Source organism: Calliopsis andreniformis, chromosome 4 (assembly GCF_051401765.1).
Source record: "Calliopsis andreniformis isolate RMS-2024a chromosome 4, iyCalAndr_principal, whole genome shotgun sequence".
In the NCBI taxonomy this organism is placed as follows: domain Eukaryota; kingdom Metazoa; phylum Arthropoda; class Insecta; order Hymenoptera; family Andrenidae; genus Calliopsis; species Calliopsis andreniformis.
In genome coordinates, this window is record NC_135065.1 from 13,283,824 (window position 1) to 13,303,853 (window position 20,030).

General features: G+C 40.2%; 2 protein-coding genes and 2 long non-coding RNA genes across 8 annotated transcripts; 2 read left to right on the forward strand and 2 right to left on the reverse strand.

Annotated features, from left to right (window-relative positions):
- Positions 1-600: 600 nt before the first annotated feature.
- Positions 601-2,171, forward strand: LOC143178164 (uncharacterized). 2 transcript variants are annotated; one of them, XR_013001729.1, is made up of 4 exons: positions 601-771; positions 849-1,390; positions 1,475-1,608; positions 1,885-2,171. It is a non-coding gene; the product is annotated as an uncharacterized LOC143178164 (long non-coding RNA). The 2 variants fall into 2 exon arrangements; XR_013001728.1 differs by having other exon boundaries at positions 601-1,390.
- A 2,086-nt stretch (positions 2,172-4,257) lies between these two features.
- Btbvii (BTB-protein-VII) lies at positions 4,258-13,483 on the reverse strand. 2 transcript variants are annotated; one of them, XM_076376427.1, is made up of 6 exons: positions 13,178-13,483; positions 12,349-12,700; positions 11,905-12,258; positions 11,705-11,834; positions 6,677-7,227; positions 4,258-6,586 (listed from the first exon to the last, which is right to left on the reverse strand). In XM_076376427.1, the coding sequence occupies exons 2-6, from the start codon at positions 12,658-12,660 to the stop codon at positions 6,329-6,331; spliced, it is 1,605 nt and encodes a 534-aa protein (XP_076232542.1). In that variant the 5' UTR covers positions 12,661-12,700; positions 13,178-13,483; the 3' UTR covers positions 4,258-6,328. The 2 variants fall into 2 exon arrangements, with proteins under 2 accessions (XP_076232542.1, XP_076232543.1); XM_076376428.1 differs by lacking the exons at positions 4,258-6,586; positions 6,677-7,227 and adding an exon at positions 7,449-10,449.
- A 1,328-nt stretch (positions 13,484-14,811) lies between these two features.
- LOC143178599 (beta-1,3-galactosyltransferase 5) lies at positions 14,812-19,604 on the reverse strand. Of its 3 annotated transcripts, XM_076377345.1 has the most exons (4): positions 19,463-19,604; positions 18,329-18,520; positions 16,315-16,908; positions 14,812-16,181 (listed from the first exon to the last, which is right to left on the reverse strand). In XM_076377345.1, exons 3-4 carry the CDS (start codon positions 16,868-16,870, stop codon positions 15,667-15,669), a joined length of 1,071 nt encoding a protein of 356 aa, XP_076233460.1. In that variant the 5' UTR covers positions 16,871-16,908; positions 18,329-18,520; positions 19,463-19,604; the 3' UTR covers positions 14,812-15,666. The 3 variants fall into 3 exon arrangements, with proteins under 3 accessions (XP_076233460.1, XP_076233461.1, XP_076233462.1); XM_076377346.1 differs by lacking the exon at positions 18,329-18,520 and having other exon boundaries at positions 19,463-19,597; XM_076377347.1 differs by lacking the exon at positions 18,329-18,520 and having other exon boundaries at positions 16,315-16,904; positions 19,463-19,572.
- On the forward strand, positions 18,290-19,578 carry LOC143178600 (uncharacterized). The gene is made up of 2 exons (XR_013001817.1): positions 18,290-18,563; positions 19,024-19,578. It is a non-coding gene; the product is annotated as an uncharacterized LOC143178600 (long non-coding RNA).
- Positions 19,605-20,030: the final 426 nt, after the last annotated feature.

Below are 20,030 nucleotides of genomic sequence, written 5' to 3' on the forward strand. Positions count from 1 at the left end.
TTTATCTACCAGTTTGTGGGTAAACTTCTCTTTTACCTTATTAAGTCAGAAGGGTTTGGATAGATATATTTCTGACAAGCAACTTTATTACAGGTCGGACGGAGGCAATGGGAATACAATTTTCCAACCTGCAACTTTCTTGCACGTCTAAACAGAGCCACTCTCCTCTCTCTAGCTTTCCTGAAGCTTCTCCTATTACAACTCCCAGCTTTTGCAACATTGATAAAAGGTCTTTAACTCCATCATTCTCTGTTACGTCGCAAAAATCATTGAAATTCCACATCCGTTAAGAGGATTTGTAGCAACCTGATTTACAACGATGCCTGACATGTAACCAGTCACTAAATCAAGCTCTTTCAGGCTATTTAAAAGTCCCAACCTGAAAAGTATCGTTGTAGACACAGCTGACAGGCTTCACCGATTACCCTCCCCAGATTCGACACGATATTACGTACGTCAAGTTCTCACATGTTTGCTTAACTATCGATTAACCCTGCTCGTTCCTCCACAGTCCGACGAACTAATCACAGGTGTTTTGGGTTTGCTTTTTGGGTGGAACAGGTTCGATCGAACTCTTTTGTACAAGGATCCGCCGATTGATTAGCGATTTTCCAGTTTCTGATTGAAAGGTTTCTCTTTTGCTTGAGGTGGCACCGTGTTTTCAAATGCATCTGTACGTAGGGAGTTTGAGCAACAGTTTAGGAGGACTTAGTTATTAAAAACATATTTAAATTTCGATTAGGACTTTTGGGAAATAGGATTCTAGTCGAGGTACTTTATAGAAAATACTACAAATTATATTAATAATCGTTTATTAATACGTATTATATTACATAGAAATGTTACAGAGTTAGGGGATGAAAGAGCACTCAAACATTCCAGCATTCCAGATCACGTTTTCTTTTTATTTAATAGAAAAGATATTCACGCATCCAAATCTCAACTTAGGTAGTATAAATCAGACGCATATTTTTCAACTTCTTAGTCACCACTCAGTTTTCAGTTACTTAACAAATTAATATCAACTTCCAGGTCCTCCCATTCTTCCCTATCTCCAAAACTTTCGACCATCTCCGATCGCAGAGCTCGCGAAGACTATTCGACCCGGTCAAATCGTCGATTAATTCGCGATTTAAAGTGAAATCGGTCGTTCAATAATTCTCTGTCTCTTCCCAACGCATCTCGCGAGGGCCAGATCCCGTGGAATGGTTTGAGAACCTCCGTGAAACAGTTGGAGGGCGCAGGTCAGCCGCTCGGGGGTGGAATAGGATGCTCTGCGGAGGCGGAGCCGGCGTCGATCCGCATGGCTTCGCCCTCGTCGTTCCTCGAACAATAACCTTTAACCTTATCTTACTTAGGCGTTAACTTCGGCAGAACTTACTAGATACAGGTAAACTTCAGTCGACTTTAAATGTTTCGCCGCGGATTAACAGCCCTCCCCAGCGGTATTTATTCATCGTGAGACGTCCAGTAGTTCAGGAATATGGGGCGCCTAGAGTTTGCTATGGAAAAAGAGAGGCCTGAGGCGTTGGAAAGGTCTGAGAAGGCAAGGTGAAGGTTCCAGGGTGTAGGAAGAAGATGTTAGCAAGGATTGGTCACTGTAAATTGGTGAGTTTCTTGAGATCTCAGTGTGAAAGGATTTGTGAGGTTATAGAGTTACGTAGAGCAGACTTTGAATAAAGGTTTTAGTTTAAGTTCAGTTCAAGATTAAGCGTATCACGGTTTTAATATAGTGTTGCGAGAAGTGAATCGATCAATTCGTTTAATATGATTTAAATGTCACCCTAACGAGATCAACCCTCCCCTAGAGATCACCGATGGTTGCGATAGAGGATACAGAGGGTGCAAACGATTAATCCGTGACTTTTCGTTCCTGCATGGAAGGTCCCCAGGATCCTTGGCCACGGAACGAGACGAGGGTTCCAGCTGTCGACGGGGCAGCGGCTGCACGTACAATATTGCCACCGTGGCTTTTGGGGGATTCAAGATGACGGTCCTTCCGTCTGCGTTATGCCTTAGGGTACCTCCTGGCGTCAGCTTGCGAGGACTGAGACCTCAGAAAAAGTGTGCCTTGATCTTTAGGATTATTATTGTATCAGCAATGTGCTGCTAGTTGGTTCCAAGTGGAGAAGAACAGTGTTCTTACCTGGTAAAAATTAATAAAGAATTACTACAGTGTGTAGTATTTGTATGATTTCCCTGGTTCTATAATCTCCCTCATATTATGTATTCCTTTTCACCACAGACAACTCAGTCCTACTCAGAAACAGTCCCAGGCAACATCAATACTACCATACACTAACCATTCTCCTCTACATCACTCGACACTACTCAGCATTACTCGATGCTATTCTACACTACACTTCTCTACACCATTCTACACTACTCCAGACTACTCTACACTATTCAACACTATTCCATACTATTCTACACCATTCTACACTATTCTACCCTATTGTAGACTACACTATTCCGCATTACTCGATACTGTTCTACACTATTCTACACCATTCTACACCATTCTACACCATTCTACACCATTCTACACCATTCTACACCATTCCACACCATTCCACACCATTCCACACAATTCCACACCATTCCACACCATTCTACACTACCCTACACTTTCCTACACTGTTTCACGCTAAGCTACACCACTCTACACTCCATGACAGGACTCCAAACTTCTCTACTATACTTTAAACTACTTAAAACTCAACCAAAAGTCAGTCAATACAACTCCAAAAACTCGAAAATTGCTCCTCGCAAAAATGAGAATTGATAAGTGGCGCCATCTACCGGACAAAGTTGGAACTAAAATAAGAAATGATATTTTTAGTTCAGCCCTGAGCCGCTAGATGGCGCCACTTGTCAATTCCGAAAATGCTCCCCACGGAAATAGGAATTGACAAGTGGCGCCATCTAGCGGTGAAAGTCGGAACTAAAATAAGAAATTTTATTTTAGTTCGGGGTCCTCACCGCTAGATGGCGCCACTTGTCAATTCCGAAAATGCTCCCCACGAAAATAGGAATTGACAAGTGGCGCCATCTAGCGGACAAAGTTGGAACTAAAATAAGAAATGACATTTTTAGTTCCGCCCTGAGCCGCTAGATGGCGCCACTTGTTAATTCCGAAAATGCTCCTCGCGAAAATGGGAATTGACAAGTGGCGCCATCTAGCGGTGAGGACCCCGAACTAAAATAAAATTTCTTATTTTAGTTCCGACTTTCACCGCTAGATGGCGCCACTTGTCAATTCCCATTTCCGTGGGGAGCATTTTCGGAATTTACAAGTGGCGCCATCTAGCGGTGAAAGTCGGAACTAAAATAAGGAATGATATTTTTAGTTCGGCCCCGAGCCGCTAGATGGCGCCACTTGTTAATTCCCATTTTCGCGGGGAGCGTTTTCGGAATTTACAAGTGGCGCCATCTAGCGGCTCGGGGCCGAACTAGAAATATCATTTCTTATTTTAGTTCCAACTTTGTCCACTAGATGGCGCCACTCGTCAATTCCCATTTTCGTGGGGAGCAGTTTCGGAATTGACATGTGGCGTCATCTAGCGGACGAAGTTGGAATTAAAATAAGAAATGTTAGTTTTAGTTCGGGGTCTTCACCGCTAGATGGCGCCACTTGTCAATTCTCATTTTTCACGAGGAGCATTTTCGGAATTGACAAGTGGCGCCATCTAGTGTCTCTGGGCGGAACTAAAAATGTCATTTCTTATTTTAGTTCCAACTTTGTCCGCTAGGTGGCGCCACTGGTCAGTTCCCATTTTCGTGGGGGAGCATTTTCGGAATTGACAAGTGGCGCCATCTAGTGACGACGACTCCGAACTATAATTAAAATTTCTAATTTTAGTTCCGTTTTTTGTCACTAGATGGCTTCATTAGTATATTCCTTGCAAAACTTGAAAATATAAAATCTAATTATTGCTCAAAAAGCACACCTTATGCCTGGTGCTTGGCTTGGACTACTGATGATGAGTGGTATGGAGTTGTCTGAAGTAGTGTGGTGTACTGGTGTGAAGTAGTGATGTGGAATAAAAGTCTGGAGTAGTAGTTTGGAGTAATAGTGTAGAGTAGTAGGGTGGAACAGTGTGAAGTAGTGGTGTGGAGTAGTTTGGAATAGTGTGGATTAGTGGACTGTGGAGAAGTGTGGACTAGAGAGTGGGAGCATGAAGTATTGGTGTGGAGAAGTATGGCATAAGAAATTAGGAAGGAGGGTCATTAGAATAAAAATATCTACTCACTCAGTACAGCTCATATTAGATCACAATTTTTATTTTAACTTACGAATCGTACTTCTAGCTTTACATAAAATATAATTAATCCTTACAATTTGCGCACAATATGCTTGTAATGCCAAGAAAAATATATTGCACGTGTGCTACAATCTTTCACGCGTTGCTATCCAGTAAATGTGAACTCGTGATCGCAGTCTACACTGTCCACGAAATATCCTTCGTGAAAGTTGGGGAGGAAATACATTTCTATCGTGCTAAGCTCTCTTTTTCGTTAGAGAACAGTGTTTCTTTATAAACGTCCCCGAAACGAAAGACGGTTCTTCTTTATGAAAGACAATCTCGGGCGTTATAGCTCCTCCGAATCTTCAAACACGCCCTATTTTCTTACATTAAGTTAAAAATATACAGTGTTCTAGAAGCTACCAAACGTAACTCTTTCTACACACCGTGAGGATGAAAAGAGTCAGAATATCGTACGCTTAAAAACGCTTCCTTTTCAAGCTACAAACACCTTTTCTCTCCGGTATAAATCTCCGAAATGTCCTGTATATTCTTCGAAATTGTGGACAAAATTCTCAACAACGCTCGCATTTTCGTTCAAAATGTGAAGTTACAAGTCGTCTCTTTCATTTATAACAAATATATATAATATATATGTACGTATGTATATCAATTTCGATAAAGTTTGCAAACAGGTGCAAAATATTTTATCTTCGTCAAAGAACGCTGATCAACGTTTGTCCGTTTTGTATAAAACTATACATTCTTCCATTTACTCGAGGAATATAAAATGGCCATCCTATTATAGGCAACCCGCCAAGCTTTCTTATCGATAAATGCATAAAATCTTGTCTCTTCTCACAAACTCTTCCTCGAATATCAGTATACAATATCCATCGAATCGGAAGTCTCCTCGAACATTCGAAAATATATACAACTATTAAGTTATTTACAGCGCACGAATAAATTAATTTTCATAAAAAGTACTTGCTAAATAACGGCCTCTATGCAAGAATTTAACTCCAGGCGGACAAGTATGCGCTCTCTGGAGTTCCTCGATGATCGCGACTCGTTATCTATTGTTAATTCATAGAATATTAATACAATTACAAATATTTTTGTCAGTGAAACTTGTGTCTGTAGACACAGCGATGTATCCACATATAAAGTTGACGCAAAATGCCTACGTTTCTCTCTCCACGTTTCTTCGTGAAGTCAATAGGGATAAAAGATTAACCAGCTATTGCACAATTAGATGTTCACCCATAAAATAAAACAGATGCAACAAATGGAAATTTATGGGCGACAAGTAGGTAAAAACTTACGTTTAGAAGCACGATAGTTTTCTAAGAAGATTCTACCGTAGCTTCGTTCCAATTCTATGTCGTCCTCAAAGGGCAAAAAATCTCTTCACTGTGTTGAATCTTTGACAGATGTGTCTCTTCATTGCACAGTGTTTACTAATTGCAGAATTCATACTCGAAGCCGTAACGAGGATCTAAGGACTGCGCACACTATTAATAAATCTTAAGTATTACTATTTTTGTAGGATTACATTTTCCCTTTATATTTCTGTGTAACAATTTTGTGTGAGCCATATCAAAAGAAAGGATGCTCTAAACTCCTCTGTACCTAGTTACGGCTTTTCGTTTTTCACAAAAACAATGGACAATTTGCTTTTGGAATTGCACTGCTAATATCCTTAGGAACTTTCATCATCTAGTAAACGCTCTCTCAGCTTCAAAATATTATTTGATAAGGCAAACACATCACTCTGACCTCGCACTCATTCTAACTAAAATTTCCTATGGTTCCAGTAGACAATCTACTGTCCAGAAAATGAGTTGTGTATCTCCTTCAGACATGACAAATCGATTTATCGACAATCAAAGTCTGCGAACATCGCAAAGGACGCTTCTTACGACCTCGACAAAAGAATAACTGTCACATGGTCATCAATAGGAAGCTAAAAAATCGCAAAGGCAAACTTTATCCTTCTCTGAAACTCACAGTGAAAGCTTCCAAGCTCCCAAAGACCACGCGCAGTCCATGGAAACGAGACAACAATAAAAAATTCATCATTAGACAGAGCTTGTCTTCGGTAAAGGCTTCAGTTTCAACTCCCTGCGCTGCTCGTGGTACTCTTGGAAGCAGGGCACGATGCACAGGTTGATCTGGCACTCTGGACAGTGATACTTGGTCTTCCTTCGAAGTATCCTCCCGTGAGCATCTATCGTGTTCCAACAGTGGTTGCAGCCTAGTGCAGGGCCAGCTCTCAACAAGGGACAATGACCCAGTCGTTGATCTCCTGTGCTTTCTCTTAGCTCTCTACTTGTAGTCTGCAACAAATTCAGTCACAAGTTAGTTATGCTCCATGCAAATCGAATTCCCCTTAAAATAATTGTAACAACTGCAGTTCCTTTACTCACTTGAGGTGAAGAAGAGCTCCGTCTGAGTTCAGTCGTCTTTACTCTGAGACCAGAGGTCGATCCAGCAGTCTCAGTCGCAGCAGCTGGGGGCTCATCTGTGATCTCTTCTTCTGTTTTAACAATAGGAGCTGGTTCCACCACTATCGAGGGACTGGTTGTCCTTCCAGGGAGTTCAGGATTCGAGTGTTGCCTGTGGATCCAGTAGTTGCCACTGGTGGACTGTTGCTGACTAGACAAGAGTGGATGGGAGTGCTGCTTTATCAGATAGGACGGCTGGGGCACGGTCAACAGGTTCGTCGAGGTGGTTACTGTCAACAGGCTGGGCTGGTTCACCAGAAGGGACTGTGGAGGTGACGTTGTGGTCCGCGTCTCCTCCCAAGTCTTGGAGGTCTGTGGTAGGTTCAAGGTTGGCGTTATCACGTGGATGGAGGATGAAACGATATGAGGAGAAGAGGTTTCGCTGTCTGGGGAGAGGTGATTTGGCTCCTTCTTGACACGGGGTTGGCGCATCAAGAGGCGGCATCTCTTTGAGGCTGGTTGCTTGGGAGCTCCTGAAAAGGAAGAATAGGGATTAGTACATGTTCTGAAATTAATTTGATAGAATAAGAGGGGAAGTTCGGAGTCCTTGTGCAGTCGATATGCTAGCACAGATTGCATTTTATATTTTATATATAAAGTTCCTAATGATTTAGAAAGAAATTTGCTACAGAAATAAAGTTCTAACAAATATAAATGTTTATTTAACTAAAGCCCGTCTGTATTTAGTAATAACTTTAATTAATTCTTTCTTCACGTTATTTATTAAAGACGTTATACATAACACTGACACATTAAACTCGATCCTCTGCATATAAAATTCGTATCGATTAAACTAGTTTTCTCTCGTTTCATTCTTTCCCTCAAGATAGTTCGCTCGAGGGTGAAATATTACGTTTACGAGTGTTTACAGTACGATCAACATGTTCTTCTTTTTTTGTTAACATCCTATATTTGTCTATCATTTTGTACAATATAAAAAAGAAACAGCGGAATAGATCCGAGTTACATACAAAGTGATTAGTCGATCATTCTGTCGATAAAAAATTCAAATATCTTGTAGCAAATAAAATTTGTATAATATCCAGTAGCTCTCGATAGTAAAGTTTCAGAAAGCTTATGTGCTTTGAAGAGTAAACCTAAATGTTACAATTTCGTGACTCACTGATAAATATACTCCGTTTAAATTTATAATAAGATGGGGAAGACATTATAAACTAGAAATTAATCGTTTTATATTCATTAAGTACGAACTAAAAAAGTAAATGCAATTGTGTAAATTGTTATAATGACTAAACAATGATTATTTGCACAAATATAAAATTAAAATCTGGAAACCGTGCTTCGAATGATCAATGAATATTTACACCATTATTAAAATTCATTGGACCTATTCGATTACTAAACAAGATACATCCTTTTCGATTAATTCTAGAGTTATAATTGTTTACAAATTTCATGATTTCTTTTTCCCACGGAACCCTTATTCGATTACTAATTTTATAAAACAATAAAATCATTTCACAAATATCTATGATCGAACTTAACTGGTACCTTTTACACATCACAGGAAATATACTTAAAAAAATTATATCTGTAAAAGCGACTCCAAAATGAGACTTAAAATATCATTTAACCAACAAGCTTCAATAATTAAAATATAAGTTTCCCTATCGTAACTGTTTTTCAATACATGCATTACTTTATTGTTTCATGTGTAAAATAAATAATTCGGCGTATTGCACTTTGTTAAGCAAATGAACACATTCGTTAAAATGGAAAGAACCTTAGGATTTCTTCTAACGTGAATTTGCATGGGTTAAAAAATGCATATTTCTATACCCTGTAACCAGTTTCATACAGAGTGTACCAAAAATTATGAGACTACACTTTATGATGCACTCTGTATAGTACAATTTTCTAAGTGGAATATAATTCTTTCACAAAATATTGAATCGCACGATATTCGTGAATGTTATGAATTCAAATAAATTCCACTTTGACAATAATCAATCGTAATACATGCATTGACGATGAGTCGCGTAATTCTCTTCCCGTTTCGTACGCAAATTGTTAATTCCGTAGTATGCGTTTAACTATGTGCAAATACACATGATATATTTCTCTACCTAGTAGTAATTTCGTATCGCTACTTTTTATTCACTATGTACAAAATTATTTTGTATTCACTATATACTGCGTGATACACGCTAAAGTTGGCAGAGTAAAACAGTTTTACTATTTCGCGGGACCCTCCTTATCCACATTATATATTGCACCAACTTTAGATTATATCAAAGTCTTTGTAAAAAATGATAGTACAATAAAATCGACAAATTAAAAAAAAATAATGATCGATATAGACCCATCTATAAATATCTGAAATCACAAACAAGCGAATCCATAGAGCATACATAGTTGCCATCGCTCTCTATCACATCGCGACAATTCTGATCTCAAACAATACGTTTAAACTAAAGGAACCTGTTTCAAAATTTGCTCTACCTTCCATCGGAACTTTAGGTAATGGACAATGCGGCTAACGCAAAAGGTGTTATTACATAGCGCAATGAAAATTCCATTGGCAAAACATAACAACATCTTCGGTTACATGCGTATACCCTAATATAAAAAGTTTCTATAGCGTATAAAGTGTGTACCGATATCTCCCAATTGCTCAAAGCTCCATTACTCCATGCTTCCTTACAAGTACTGAGGAACTAGGCAAAAGAGGATATCCAAAACCGTCTGTCTCTGTGTTTAACACTGAAACGACCTCCCTAATCGAGCCGCGAGTCCAGCGGAAACCCAACGATTGCTACGCTATGTTAACTAAGTACAACATTCTTTTACTTAGCATATCCTAGCATAGCATAGCTTTCCAGTGGAATCCCAACTTTAGCCTGATCATCGGTCGCCAGCGAATTCGATGCGGTAACACAGAGATCTCTAATATTTCTGAAGCTCGTCTATGCAAGTGGCCACCATGGAGGCGTGTTGGCTGGCTCACATCGCGTTGTAATTAACTCCGTGCAAATTGATCGGCATCGTGGTGCTGGGCAGCGCGTAGTCTGTGTGCCTGCTATCGATGTAACCGCTCAGCATCGTGTGGGGACTGTGAGTGGTCAGCATGGTATGCGTGCTGTGGGTATTGTGTGTACTGTGGGGGGTGGTCGGGGGTCCCATGGGGGTAGGACTCTGCGAGTTGACTGGCTGCGCCGTGGGAGCTGGCGGGGGCGAGGAATTCACTTCTTGCTTGACCCTCGACTTCAGGCTGGGTCGGTTGTTCGGGTAGCCCCGCTTCTTGTACTCCAGCCAGAGCGTTCGGTTGTTCACGCCGAACATTCTGGCCGCCTTGCAGAATCCTATGCCCCCGTATCGGACGGCGTCTAGCGCTCTGATAAAGTTCTCGTCCGCCTGCGGATTCGTCGATCGTTTCCTCTTAATTGCGGTCTGCGGACTGGCGCAAGGGCTCTGGCAATTACTCGGGCACTGCGTCGAAGGTGTCGGCCCGCTCGACGACGCGTGTTGCAACGTCCCGTGCGAAGAGTTCGGGTAATTCGTCAGGGCGCAACTGGAACCAGTCGTGCTGGTACCAGTGTACTGATCGCTGATGGTCGAAGAGGCTGTTATTTCGGGCGTGGTAAAAGCTGATGACGCTTGGATCGACAGATTCGTTTGACACGAGGACAGAGCGAAACGTGGATATGTGTGCTCCATAATAGTCCATTGCAATCCTGCGGAACAGACCGGTTCATCCTTGGTCAGAGCACAGGAATTATTTTCAACCGGCTATATAGATACTAATTAGAGTGTAACTGTATGTATGAGAGGCGTGACTTTTCAAGAGAAATATCTGTAAACTCGATTAGAAAGAATTTTTATGTAGCTTTGGCAGAATGAGATCAGACATTTGTGTGAAAATATTGTACATGTATTAGCAAAAATAAGACAGATCAATTGGAAAGTAGTTCTGTGATAGTTGACTTACTCGGAAAACCAAATTTTATGTTGTTTTAATGAAACAAAATGCTTTGTATGCTATTGTGTGTGAAAAAAAAGAAACATTGCTAAGCTGTAAGCAGAAAAGAATGGAAATATAGATCTGAAAACGTCTATAAAAGTGATTATATGTATGGGAATATTAAAAGTAGAATTGTGGCATGGCACAGATACATTTTAAAGCACATTATTTCTTTACTTCAGATATTTAAGAAAAGTGTATGATTTTTTCAATTTAAAGGACAGAGCAAGGCACACATACACATTCAACAATGTTAAAGGCCCAATAGTACTGTCCTTTGAAGAACATTATACATTGTGTGCTATGTATCTGTGTACCATGGTGAATTTCATGAATGAAGATTAGCCTTGAGAATTTGCACAATTTTTCCCGAACTTTCGCTCTATTTTCATGTCAAACGTCTGTTGATTTTCCTTGTGCAATACATTTAAACGCATCTGTGCCAGCATATTATTATGTGTGTAAGTTTTGTTTCTTGACATGCAGTTTTCATACCCACCACTCCTTATATAGATCGCGATTCAGACTACCAAAATATTTGTATGGAAAATAGGTATCATGCATGTGTGTGGTAGCAAATAAAGTTTCTGAATGTGTTTGGTACATACTAAAATAGTATCAAAAATTTAGATAATACTCCACTACAAAATTCTTGATATTTACACTTGATAGTGCTATAAAATATGTTACTATAAATATGGAAGTTATTACTCTTATTTTAAAAATATTACTACTTGTACTATAATCATAAATATTATAAAAAATGTGATGCAAGTTTAGGTAATTATTATATTACATCACATGCAATGTAAACTAAAAGCAGAAATTTCAAATAAAGAGACTTTCTTCTCAATTAACTTTGTAATATGTATTGCAAATATTTCGTTAGTTTTTAATCTTCATACAAACCTGTACCAAATTATATAAAACAATCTTAAGCTAATCACACATCACAAACAGTTACTTACCTTGATGTGCAGGTGGTTGTGAAGAAACTGAACTCTGAGCTACATTCCCTCCTGACTGCTGACTAACATCTTGTATTGAACCATCACTTTGCGCCGGTGTCGTCGCGGAACTATTCTCCATATTGCTCATCTGAAACAGATGGACCATTATATTGTAATGAATGTCCCAACATAATATATATACAGTACTTTCTGCTCACAATTGATATCTGATCCTCATCAATGCTCCCTTGAGATTCTGTACTAGTATTCACAGGTCTCCTCAGGTTCTCCCCAGCTTCTTGAGACACTATCAATGGTTCTGGTTTTACAATATTGGTAGCAACTAAAGTGATTTCATTAATTTCTTCAGGTTTATCACCAGATCCAGATGTAGAACCTGTAGATGACTTCCTAAGTCTCTTCCTACGGAAGGATGGTGACAGTGGAGATGGACTAGGGGAACAGGAATCACCACGATCCCCTCCTCCAGGCTCGCTGCTCCCACTTGGCCACTTGGTCAGAGAAGCAGTATGCATTTCTGCAAGTCCCTTTATTTTCAAGCTTTCTGCAGTCTGTGCAATGTAACATAAATAAAAATATGTTAATATTATTTCATTGAGTATGGAGATCACAATTGAACTATTTTCCAAACTTTCAGATACCTTAATGATTGATGGCAATTGGTCCTGTGATATGTTCACTTCTCCATAGTACATAAAGTCCACCATGATCTTCAGATCAGAGAATTTCACATCCTTCAATATCACAATTGGATGCTGACAAGGATTCACAGTGAACAATGACTGAAAATATGTGCTGCATGCAGACAGTACAACTTTGTGTGCCTGGAGGTGCCTGCCCTCAGCAGCCAAAGTAACATCCACTAAAGTCTCATTGTTCAATAGATTAGAGAACACCGAAATGAAATTCGGTTGATGGTTGTTCCACCGCAAACAGAACTGCTGCATTGACATCTCTGTGAGCCACGAAATTACTCCAAAAAATTGACTACACCTGTGAAAAAAAATACGCAATTACTATAGACAAAACAACTCACAAAACAGAAAAGAATTGAAGAGAGAAAAAGTTTCAAGAGCCCACCAAGATTTTAAGTCTTAAAAATTCTATAGTGTTTAAGTGACTCCCAGGTGCAACAATATGCTAAAACATATACTAAAACATCTGCCACATACAAAAACTCAAACAAACAAACGAATAAAACGCAAGCGACATTTCTCTCAGCTCCAACACAACCGAGCTCGACCCAAACACTGTACAACTGATCTTCATCTCAAGCTTACAAGTCAGCCCGCGGTTAAAAGACTTGTCACTTTGAATAAAACACGTCAGTAACCCACTAAATAATAAACTATTATATCGTCTCTCTACGAAACGAATAAGAAAATTCTGCTCACGATTAGAATCGCTAGGCGCGCAACAAATATAGAGAAGCATAATCGCGAAAGAAGGCAGACAAGCAGAATTCCTCACTTGGCTAAAACGAAGACCTCCTCGAGGATGAAGCGTTCTGGAGTGTGGTTGGCTCAGGTGGGAACTGTGCGTGACCCAGAGTCCGTCGACGCGGCTTTTTATTAAGAAAAACAGAGCTCGGCCGCCGCTAGCATGAGCCCGACGAAATTTTCCACAACAGACTGAGCGGTGACGCTTGTGTAATTCACAAATGACGTCATAGGCGAAAAATTGTGGTACTACGATGGCGCGGCTGCAAGCTCGCTGAAAATTACACAGTACACGTGTTTCGATACGCCACGACGAATTTCTTCGCACAATCGAACAAATACTCGAGATCTTATCTCAACGTGCGTCCTTAGAAAATCTAACTTGATCAATATAGCGGCCGACCGATGCTGACATCTGGCGAGGATCTGTCAACCACAGAGGCTGCAGCTTTCAAAACAATCCTTCTTTTTTAGCTTCCGATGAAAGCAATGTGTATTTTAGAAAAGCGAAAGTCGATCCAGATTTCGATCCTAGAGACGTTTCAACTTTTGTACTCAATTCTTCTGCTCGATTATTTGACTAGCCGCTAGTCGAATAGAAAATAGATTGGAAGATAATTCTGTGGATAGATATGAGAGATTGTATAATAGTTGATAACGCGTATCGCTGAGGAATAGATGATTTATAAATTGAAACAGTCCGTGATTTATTGAAATTATAAGTACTTTACTTCATCACAAAGATTATATCGCATTGTTACACTATGTGGACACGTTCGATAATAATACTGTTGGAAATGTTCCGTTTCACATGAAGTGATTATTATCCGACATATAAATAAAATAAATAAAAATTGCTTACTCCTTTCGCCACAGACAATGAGACTCGCTAACTAATAGTCACCGACGTACAGCGGTGCCCTGCTTAGAAATTATTGCTCACTCAATAGTCGCTTGCTACCACCGCTTCTCAGATCTAACTTCTTAAAGCATAGAACACTCGAGTATATCCTATATGATACTACTTATTTCTTCGTTATAAGCTCATTTTTTAATTCACGTCGTCATGTCGTGTTTGACATCATTTTAATCGGGAGAGCACAAGGAATCGATTGGTGTTACTTGCGTGAAAATCCGTTTGCGAATAAGAAACTTCAATTTTTCCTATTTAAATCCCTAATGCTATCGTTGTTTTTTATGACGTCCTTGTTCTCGGGCGTCGAGCTCGAACGCGATGGTTCCAAGAATTGGTTTCTCGGCGGCACGTATCAAACGAGGTAGTGGGGATAAACCACGGCTCTCGTCCGTGTAGACGAAACGGCTCTCGTCCGCAACATTACTGTACTTAAACCACACTTTACCTTTCAGTCCATTCTACCCGCCTCGACAGTGGTCGCAATAAGATCCCAAAACCATGAGCAACAAGCGGGCACCACTGTATTTTAAGTGTTGTAAGTACATGCTAGAAGTGTATGTATACCGATCGACTCAGAATTTACAAATGGCCTTTGTGAGCAACGGTTGTAGCGTGTTGTAAATTGTTGTACATTCAGAGGTAAAATCGTTCATTATTGTAGAGGAATTAGTGCGGCTCTTCTTTAAAAATCGTATTCGTTGTATCCCAGGGCTTACGGAGAACAACAGAGAATAAATGAAACGTATAAATACTTAGTTACATGTAGTACGTGTAATGAGGTATTGCATTATTTAGTATATTTGAAAATCGTAGAAACGAAGTGTGCTTAGATTCATATTGATCTCATTACATCAAGTACTCCAAGGAACTCAGAAAGTTGAATGTTCATTGAAATCACTTAACGAACGGTTCCAGAATTTCCCGACAATCTTCCTAACTTGCAAATGGACCCTTGATTTGAGAGGGGAGAGGGTGGTTGTACTTATTGCTACATAACAATGTTAATTTAACCCGCTGAGACTCCCATATAACAACTTTGACATCTTAAATTTTGATAACAGTATTATATCTATAAATCTCTCTAATGAACCTGTCTTTCTTTTTGCACGTTAAATACCGTTACCGTTTTTACTTTCACTGTATTATGCACGATTTGTAGAAAATGAAAAGTATCTCCTATGTAATGCCATATACCATGAGCCCTTCATCCATTATTACAATAATCCGACTCTTACAACGTAAGAAAAGAAGTAGAATAAGTTGCGATTACAAGTAAAGGAATCACAAATATACACAAAAATGTACAAAAATTGTGATGTGCTTAAACGCGTCCCGTGTCAAGTCGAAGATCTTCAAGGACTGCGATAGAAAGGGGAGAAAAATAAAGATCTTCGATCCGACACAGGAGATCCTTACAAAGTAATAGAACACTTAAATATCATTATGTGCAAAGAATTGAACACTCACGTTGCAGAAATATAAATATACCAATAATAATATCAATCGATATTCCGTGAAAACACGGAACACGATCTAGTGTTCCACTGAACGTCGATTTAGTTGCATTAACGACGAGAGTGTTCATCGAGGGAACGAGACGTCGATCAGTTCAATAGGCTTTCGCTGCTAGGCCGTGGCTTAGCGACCACATTCTGTAAGGCTCTGATCTCATTCTCCGTCAGATTCGGCGGCCCGAACAGAAACTCTCTACGAGAACTGGGATTAGACAGAAGGTCCTGCATACTCTCATTGGTTAGCACCAGATAATGCAGAGAGGTTTGCGTTAAATTCACTTTCCTAGCTAACGTCCCGGTTACGTGGACATCGTCGACCCAGAAGTACGGCTCCTTCTGGGCCTCGCGATACAAAAGAAATACGCTATCGGGGGAGTACAATATCGCCCATCCCGCGCAGTACGCTGGATAGTGTTTTCCGGGATACTCCTGGGGGGTGACTCTCCACTTCGACCGCCACGATCGCTTCACGATGCCCATGGTCAGGAAATCGCAGAGGATCAATCGCCTAGCCCCCCACGGCGATAAATCGTGCGTCAAAAAGTCTAACATGGCTGGTATATGGACAAAAACGTCGTCGTCTAATTTTAATATATATTTGGCACCTGCAACAAGGAGAAACAATCATTACTTTCCATCCAAATTCAATACTCCCTATACGATAAAATCGATCTATTCCTATTCCCTTCAACTATAGCTACTACAGCAGTCAAACTCTAAGTAATACGTGATATTTACTTGGACAATGATACGTAGCCCATTTCAACGCCATCACGTGCTTGTACGTCATGTTCCTATACGCATCGAGGAAGTTTCCCTGTATCAGATCATTGTGTCTCCTGTTTTCCTCCTCGAGCTTGGCCTGATGCGCCTCGGACGAGCCGATGAGAAAGAGGAGCGCCACGTCGGCCGTCTGTTGGCCCCAGGTCTCTCTGATCACATTTCTCTTGGGGAAGTTCTCCGGCGCGGAATGGACCAGCATCAGCAGCAATGGATGGGTTCGGTTGCACGGGTCATGGTTGATCGTGAACCGGAAATCCTTGATGTCGATCAGCGTGGATTCGTCACCGAACGAAAGCTCGCTCAGCAAGTATGGTTGCGGAGATGGGGTCGCGTTCCCAGGCAGGACGAGGAGGTAACCGGGTCCAGTGGCGCTGGTGGTGTACGGCGTCAGGAAGCCAGGGCTGTCGATGTGCAACCACAACGAGAGACATCCAGTCAATGCCAAGGCGACCACGAAGATCAGGGTGCATGGCGACGAACCGGAGGCATGCAGGCGCCGCTTATCCAACATACTAACGAGCCCCTTTCATCATACGCGCTTCAGCCTGGCTGCAAACAAACGTCCTTTATTCGCATTAGTCTATTTTCGATGCTTCCCTCCTGCTAAGCGTTTCTGCGCGGAATAGTTTACTGTCGAAGCCTCTGTCTATGCCTTACCTATACATAGTGATATACTACAGACTGGAGTATAGTAGCAATTTCTATTGATTTGACAAAATTTTAGGCTTCAACGTCTGTGGTTTAAGACCTATGTCTCTATCAATTTTGCATAGCTGCTCTCTATCAGCGAGGCTTCAATAGTTTATGGAACTTCATAGGCTCCCTAAGTCATTCTGAAATGAATATTGAAGGGGTATAGAGGTGAAATCCTGATTCTAGCGTAAGTGGCGCTCGTCCTTGAGTCTTTACACTTCACTCTCTCGTTATTTGGGATTCTAGTAGACGACAGTTCCGTGGGCGGACAACAATTACCCGATTTATTGGACTTGAGAGAACGAAGATTGTCAGCGACCTGAATAGGTCTTTTCGTCAGAGAAGCTATCTAGCTAATTAGCGCATTAAGTATCTTAGTGTCTTATCTCGATTCCATTTCAATTGCTTCTGAAATTTGTAAATAAAGCTGCATTAAACTAGTTTAAAGTAGAAAAGTAGTGTTGTTAAAGTAGAACACTGGGCGTTAAAGGATTAAGAATGTAAATTCTGATCTGTCTTCCGTTTTCTAGCCGCAGTTTGCCTCGCCTAGAATTAGCATACTGATCCTATAGGTGAAAGTATCTCCAGTCGATTGTCGATTATGTGGGTACCTTGAACCGATGTTTGCATAACTCTAACGCACGCCAACAGCGACAAAGCACTTGAGGCATCGTCTTCTTTGAAAAGATGAAAGCCAAACATTTGCTTCAGCATAAAGAAATCCCTAAGTCCAGGAAAAAAGAGCTTCTCTAAAATCTTGATCTTGCTCAAGGTCATTTCAAGGTCACATTAAGTAAGAGGAAGTCGCTGACGGCGACCTCGAAGCAACTCAGAGCCACAAGAAGTTTCGACGAAAATTATGTAAATAAGAAAAGAATGATTTCATTCTTCTTTGCTCTTATCAGCTGTCGACCATTTTACACGTCGCTTATCTCGAAGCAAAGTCAACCTTTAAGTCATTCATTTTGACATGTACTAGGATGTAAGAACATCAGTTTTTAGTGACAATGTTTTTTTCTTTTCATGAAGCTTGAAATTTTTTATTTTTCAATTTTTAAGTCGTTTGCTCTGTCTGACTAGTTTTTACTTTTTATCGATTTCATTATCGGAACGGCTATCGGCGTGATTGGATTGGCTATAAATTCTGTAAAGATTGTATACGTAATCTTATCAGCGTTAGATTAGGATATTGAGCTGAAATACAGCTGGAGCAGACCGTGTAACTAGTTTCGACCGATACACAATTGAGTGCAGACGATATTGCGCGAGTTCTTACCTTTGTACTCATTAGCATTCGCGTTTGGAATCGATGCCAATAGATACAACGGTTTTCCTTCACGTCCACTGTTCTAAGGAAATTTTCGAACGCGCTTATCGACACGTGAATTGTTAATCGTTGTGGCGGCGTATTTTTGGAGCTCAGATATTTTTAAACGAACGTCCAAGGATGAAGAACACGGTGGCGTCTCTGAAAATTATATGCCAGATGCAACGTAGAAGTTTTTGCCGCGGTAAATTGTAGTTTCACTTTGTATCAATAACTTCCTCAATGTGATAACTTAGTGTATTTATATGAAGGTGATAATTATTCACATATGGCAAGATATATATAGAGAGAGATATGTGGCAGTGCCATTTAAAATATGCATGACTATAAAGCAATTAATGAAGTCCATATGCTGATAACCCTCTTAACATTATAACTTTTTAATAACAATGAATACTCTGAGGAATTCTTGATATATTGTGTAGTTGTATAATTTATGATAATTTAGCATTGAAGTGCTTCAATTTTGAAAATACAGTAATTTAAATATTACAGTGAAGTGCATTTAGTGACACAGCAATTAGAAAGTAGAATAAACATTTTTCACTAGAACACTTTCACCTTTGATAGTATGCAAGCAATACAAGGTTGCTCATTCCTCTACTAGTTTTAGTAGAAAATAACTGTAATTTTATTTTTAATAGAATCCTACTCAGCAAAGGGGAACATCATAGAATCGACTGAGGGCTCTACATTTTTTATAACAAACTTTCAGAGAAACTTGCTAAATACTACTAGTTGTAAAGCCTCTGTTAAATAATTAAACGCTACATACTCTCAAGGCTTACAAGAAACTTCAGGCTTACACTTTACAATTTCAATACTTTTCACCACAAGGAAACATTTGAAGAAAAAGGCTCGTAAAAATCCTCTTATTCGGCGATACCTTCTTTTGTAACAAATATAAAGTAAAAGAAAAGAAAATCTAGACACTGTAGAAATCGCGAAGACAGCAAAAGAAATATGAAATATAAAATATGAAATCTTGAACTGGGCGGTTCGTTGATACTCGACTATATCTATTCAACAGAAGCGAAAAGCAGGAAAAATATAAGAAAAAGAAAGAGTAGGAACGATACTCACAACTTCCGCGTGGAGAAAAGCTTCGAAAGCTTCTAAGCATCCGCGTCGACGTCGAAGTTTTCGTCTGGCACATTCGGTACAGCTGAAATCGCAAGTCCCGACGCTGTCGCGAGTCAACTACGACTGTACACGAATTTGAGGTTATGTCAGAGCAGCGGGTTGTTGACGAATAGCCGCATCTCACTTTGGGCTGGCAGAAGCTTGCATTGGGTGCAGAAGCGACGCGACATCAGTGTCAACTGTGGCTCGTCGGTGTTCAACAGCTCTCTTTCTTTTTCTTTCTGACACCCCTCATCTTTTTCTTTTTATTTGTTTTAATCACGTCTTCAGGCGACTGAGTCAACCCGATGCATGTGGAAGAAAAATTCCTGATAAGAAACGAAACCACGAACACCGGTGGCCCCGAAGCCCGAAATCCAATTCGGTCGTGGATCAAAGGCAAACGTGGAGGGAAGTCGCACCATCCCTTTGGTAAACAAGTAACGCCCAATCGAGTGCACCCCCTCTTCAGTGATTTGCTGTGTACCGTAGAAGGGCGGAATTTTCAAAAGCAGATAGCGTTTCTTTC